The sequence below is a fragment of the Triticum urartu genome, chromosome 2 (genome assembly GCF_003073215.2).
Source record: "Triticum urartu cultivar G1812 chromosome 2, Tu2.1, whole genome shotgun sequence".
NCBI lineage: Eukaryota > Viridiplantae > Streptophyta > Magnoliopsida > Poales > Poaceae > Triticum > Triticum urartu.
This window is the reverse complement of record NC_053023.1, coordinates 341,090,634-341,096,633: the sequence shown is the minus strand read 5'-3', so window position 1 is coordinate 341,096,633 and position 6,000 is coordinate 341,090,634. Positions and strand designations below refer to the sequence as shown.

General features: G+C 43.7%; 1 protein-coding gene across 1 annotated transcript; it reads right to left on the bottom strand.

The window, feature by feature from the left end:
- Positions 1-1,985: 1,985 nt before the first annotated feature.
- LOC125537245 (glycine-rich RNA-binding protein RZ1C-like) lies at positions 1,986-5,416 on the bottom strand. The gene is made up of 3 exons (XM_048700546.1): positions 5,240-5,416; positions 4,963-5,107; positions 1,986-3,065 (listed from the first exon to the last, which is right to left on the bottom strand). Exons 2-3 carry the CDS (start codon positions 5,071-5,073, stop codon positions 2,295-2,297), a joined length of 882 nt encoding a protein of 293 aa, XP_048556503.1. The 5' UTR covers positions 5,074-5,107; positions 5,240-5,416; the 3' UTR covers positions 1,986-2,294.
- Positions 5,417-6,000: the final 584 nt, after the last annotated feature.

The window sequence follows — 6,000 nt, the reverse complement described above, 5'->3', positions numbered from 1 at the left end:
TATTTTTCCTCTCCAATGCAAGCTATTACTAGTGGACCTCAACAAAGAATAGAAAATAGACTCGCCCTACACATGCATTCCCACTCTCCACTTCAACTTTCCAAACTTTATGGACCGATCACATTTTTTCTCCTCAAGCACCTGTCTCTTGCTGAGAATCCCGCTACACCATCCGAACCTACTTTTCCTCTGCGGAGCATCACCCTGGGGCTATGCTTTAGCTATATACCCAAAGGGGCAGCCCCTTTGGGTATATTCAACCACAACCACTATGAACAATTGCCTGAACAAGTTTTCAGCGATGATGATCCACCAATCACACTGACTAATGTTCATCACTTATAACGCCTTTAAGATGTATCTCTCCCTATCTACCTTCCTTCCTAATAGCATTGCAAATATTCTATCCTAAGCTTCTTAGAACACTAGTATGTACCATAAATAATCCATGTGTTCCAATCTGCTTCTAAATATATTTATATTCACTCTTTCAATACTTGTCTTACTCTCGCCCCTTGCGCCATCAGTGCAACGGGTCATCTAGTGGATACAGATGTCCAATTATAAAAAGTAGCTTAAGGCATCTATATTATATTTTTCCTCTCCAATGCAAGCTATTACTAGTGGACCTCAACAAAGAATAGAAAATAGACTCGCCCTACACATGCATTCCCACTCTCCACTTCAACTTTCCCAACTTTATGGACCGATCACATTTTTTCTCCTCAAGCACCTGTCTCTTGCTGAGAATCCTGCTACACCATCCGAACCTACTTTTCCTTTGCGGAGCATCACCCTGGGGCTATGCTTTAGCCATATACCCAAAGGGGCAGCCCCTTTGGGTATATTCAACCACAACCACTATGAACAATTGCCTGAACAAGTTTTCAGCGATGATGATCCACCAATCACACTAACTAATGTTCATCACTTATAACGCCTTTAAGATGTATTTCTCCCTATCTACCTTCCTTCCTAATAGCATTGCAAATATTCTATCCTAAGCTTCTTAGAACACTAGTATGTACCATAAATAATCCATGTGGAACACTATGTATCATAAATAATCCATGTGTTCCAATCTGCTCCTAAATATATTTATATTCACTCTTTCAATACTTGTCTTATTCTCGCCCCTTGCGCCATCAGTGCAACGGGTCATCTAGTGGATACAGATGTCCAATTATAAAAAGTAGCTTAAGGCATCTATATTATATTTTTCCTCTCCAATGCAAGCTATTACTAGTGGACCTCAACAAAGAATAGAAAATAGACTCGCCCTACACATGCATTCCCACTGTCCACTTCAACTTTCCCAACTTTATGGACCGATCACATTTTTTCTCCTCAGGCACCTGTCTCTTGCTGAGAATCCCGCTACACCATCCGAACCTACTTTTCCTCTGCGGAGCATCACCCTGAGGCTATGCATTGGCCATATACCCAAAGGGGCAGCCCCCCCCCCCCCCCCCCCCCCCCCCCCCCCCCCCCCCCCCCCCCCCCGGCGTATAAGCACCCTGCATCGTAAGGATAGACTTGGTTGAGGCTATCTCGCACAAATGGACTTAATTCTAACTGCAGTGTTTAGCGGGTGAAAAGACATACGTACATTGAAGCTTCAACAAGCACCACCAGGTTAAATCAATTATACCAGTAGAATTTCCCCTGATTACATCCGTCATTACCAATTGAATCATACAAACACAGTTGAATCATACAAACACAGCCAGTGCCTGTGTGAATTCCTCAAACTGTATCTGTCTAAGCTTGCTGTTCTAAATAAACCGGGAGAAAACAAACCTGAAACATTGCTTTGAGCAGATGGTACATAATCTTGAAAATGCACATCCAACTTGTGCGGTGCCAGTATTACCAGCAGATTTCAACACAAATCTGACATCAGATAAGCAGGTCCAATATTTGTCAAGAGATTGGCAGAATGTGGCACTGCAGTCTCAAAGATTGACAATGCCGACAACACGAGATGAGTCAAAACTAAAACAGTAGTACAACTCAAACTTAGAGTGCAGAGTAGTTACACAATACCATAACAATAAGCAACAAGTGTCTGCCCATTGCCTAGAGTGTACAGTTTGACCATAATAATAATAATAATAATAATAATAATAATAATTAAGTACTGCCATATGGACTGAAGTAACTAAACAAACTGCTTGAAAGAATGATACTTGAGAGTTGAAGCATCAACATAGTGGACACAAATAAAGGAGGTAGTAGCAACTGGGAATTGAATCTTGTATCAAATCTCCTGTCTGCTCCAAGGTGACCTTCCATCAGTAGCGGTCATCATATGAGCGAGCACCCTGAGTGGGACGATCATAGGGAGCAGGCCTATCTCGGTAACTCGCGCCAAGGCGAGCAGGTCCACCACTCCCATATCTGTCCCCATTCCCCACACGTGGACCCCCCCTGCCATAAGCACCAGTGCCTCTAGGTTCATCACGGTAATAACTTCCACCTGGCCGCCCTCCATCTCTCTCATAGCTTCTTTCCCTGGCAAAGCCACCTGATGCATAACGATCACCACCACCATATCTATCGCCAGAAAAACGATCAGCAGCTGGAGGATAGCGATCGCGTCCACCACCATAACGATCATCAGCATAGCGGCCACCATCATAACGATCATCAACATAGCGATTACCAAAACGGTCTGATCCTCCAAAGCGGTCACCACGCCCACCAGCGCCATTGCCATACCTGGAAGGGGGAGAGTACCTTCCAGGCCTGCCTCCATCAGAATAAGGACATTCACGAGCCCAGTGTCCAGGGCGTCCACACTTAAAGCAATCATCACTTGCAGTGGGTACTATGTCAGCTGCACCACGATATCCACCTCTAGCACCAGATGAGTAACTACTACCCCCATATCCATAGCCACCATCATCACTGTTCATCCTAGGTTGAGCTTTGTTCACAGAAATGGTCCGACCATCTAGTTCTCCATTGTGCATTTCCCGGATCGCAACATCCACAGCCCGAGGTTCCGAGAAGGTAACAAACCCAAACCCACGGGAGCGGCCTGTGTCTCTTTCTGTTACAACCTATACATACAATGAAAGTGAACTCATGGGAAGATAGTAACTGCATATAATAGTGAACAGCCAAAAATATCCAACACTAGCAACAGCATGCACATGCAAATCGGGCCATAGGGAAATGAAGACAGCTGGTAAGTATGTCAAGCATGGTAACCAGTGAAACTATCTCACAAGACTGGAGGAACACAGTCAATCTTTATGCCACTGCTCAATTATTATAAGTAAATGTCACTATCTCCTTTATCTGCCCCAAAAATGCTATCCAGAAGGCATACTATGGGCAACAGGTCAGAACTGGAAGCATGTGACACTGTGACCACAACAATGCCATCAATGAGTCATAGAAGATATCAGTTGCGCTGACAAAATAAACCGAACACTTCCATGTGCCGCTCATGTGCGACACGAATGAGTAAACTCCACATCCAACAAATTGGACGAGGCCAGTTACTTTGGTTGGTGCTACAGGCACAAAACAATAACTTTACACCTGAAGTTCTAACACGAAGCTAATCGGACCTTCCTTAGTCTGCCACATTCCTTCAGGAAAACATAGTTGCAATACCTAAAGGCATCCTTATCAATCACTGCTCTTTGTTCATGTACGGGTAAGTGTGTCCATTTGAAGGGAAAGGGGCATTTGAAGACTGAGAACAATGGCCTTCCAAGTGACTGTAGGAATAAAATAGCACACAACACTCACTCTGAAGCATTACCTGTAATAAATCACTAGCCAAGGACAACAAACAAAGCTGCATCTGCCTTTCATATCAGAACTGATCCAGAGCATTGCCATTATGCAGCAAAACTTGCATTAATTTCATATCCAACACTGCAGTCATGTTTAGCTCTGTAGAATTGATTAGCCATGGCAATGGAAATTTGTTTGATGTAACCTCACACTGACATCAGTCAGCTTAAACACTACCTATGCCATGGCAAAGGAGGAGCACTGCTTCTGCCCAAAAAACATCTACCAAATTCACTAACAGTATCGTTACTTCATATTGAATTTTATAGGACCCATCACCGCAAAAATGTATAACAATGAGCTCGAATTGACTAATATGTTTCATTTCCTTCAACTTCAATAACTTCCTAAAATATAAAACTGGAGGTGACTGCAGGCTCTGTGAATCAGTAACTGCTATTAGATTGAAATTAGAAAACAAGATAAACTCAATAGCGTTTCGCTAACAGCATAAACAAACAATTAACACACCTAGGCGTCATAACTTGCTAATAAACACAGCTATGCTTGGAAATTCGTTCAGAAATAGGTTAATAATATAATCATCATCATACTTGCAAATGAGGTGGTTCCACCTAACACTGAATGAACCATAAAGAAAGTAAGAACTGTCCGACCTGAAATTGTTTATCAGATCACGCTCTTCCAGACACCCCTAAGCAACAATAATAACGTAACATAACAGAATCATGCACCGAGTAACCATCAGGTCGAAAAACAAGCCATCAAAGTTCTATCAACACAGCTAACCAAACATTACTAAATACTAAGTTACAGCAAATAACGAAACGGCAGTTTGCCATTTCACGATTACCCCCCCCCCCCCCCCCCCCCCCCCTTTTACTCCATAACTCAGATCAAAATGTTTTAATCATTTCGTCTTATTGAATGGGCAGTGTTTTGGTTGCTACAATATGGCTCTTTAATCAAGATTATGTTTACAACTAATCAGCGGATTTACAGCACAGATGAGTTAAGATGAAGAAACTCTGTAGAGAAGTAGGAAAACCCAGCTTAAGGATGAAACTGAAAAAATCGTCACCCTATATACAAAACTAAACGACTAAGCGCCGCCAAAATGATCTCAACACAAATCCTCCGACGAGCACGCACAATACATGCAAACGAATGGAGGAATATGGCTAATACCTGCGTCTCGATGACCTTGCCGAACTCGCCGAAAGCTCGCTCCAGCGTGCGCTCCGTGGTGTCCCAGGACAGTCCGCCCACGAAGATCCGTCCCCCCTCCTTCTCCGTCATCTCCAATCCAATCGAGCCGAAAATTCCCCGACGCCTACACAAGCCACCAAATCACACCGAAAAAGTCAATCGAGATCCTCAACAATCTGTGCCGCCGTGAAGCGCGAATCGTACGCTCCCTCAGCGCCATGGGAAAGTAGGAGACTAGATGGTTGGATGCTTTTACCTTGCGCGGAAACCTAAGGATGGCTCTCTCGGGCTGCGGCGCTAGGGTTTTCAGAAAGAGAGAGAGTGATGAGATGACACGAGGAGAGAGAAAATATCAGGATCTTCTGCATGTATTCCGAATCGGGCTGCACGGAAAGCACGTGTCATGGCTTTATTTTAGCTTCCTTGTAAGAAATGTTATCTGAGAACATCCGATCTTAATGTTTGCCAGCAAACACCCTATTGGCCTTTGGATCACATGCAAACAGTGAAACTTTCCACTCATCCATATCAACCGTTCGCTCGGACCGAACTCTTAGAGAAGTGACATCACTTTTGCTCATTCGTGGCCCTTACTTTGCGTCCATTCCTGATAGAGGCGAAGGTGTTTCGATATTTTGATGAGATAGCTATTATTTTTTGTGGGAGTCGACTTTGACGATCTGACTACGAACGTGCGGAGACGCCGCGCCTTAGCAACCGCTAAACCAACTTTTGAGGGGCTATTGACCATGCCGGAGCACGATCAACCTGACCACGAGGATCTATTCCCTATGAGCAAACAAAAAACAAGTAAGCAACTGAGATTGTAATCTGGATGTTGCGAATTTAAGAGGAAAACTTTATTGATGAAAGTGGGGTTATATGACGTCTTGATCTGGTCGTTGAATACGAAGTTGCAGCTATGGCAAACTTTTAATCTAAACAAAACTCAAAGTCTAGACGACGCTCTAAGGGCTGTATATATGGAGGGAGATAGGGGAATTTCGGGACCCCTTG

Excerpts from the sequence above, each read along its gene's own strand:
- LOC125537245 (XM_048700546.1), bottom strand. The coding sequence starts at position 5,073 with ATGACGGAGAAGGAGGGGGGACGGATCTTCGTGGGCGGACTGTCCTGG. Across the intron at positions 3,066-4,962 it reads GCAAGGTCATCGAGACGCAG|GTTGTAACAGAAAGAGACAC; the intron begins GTATTAGCCATA and ends TTGTATGTATAG.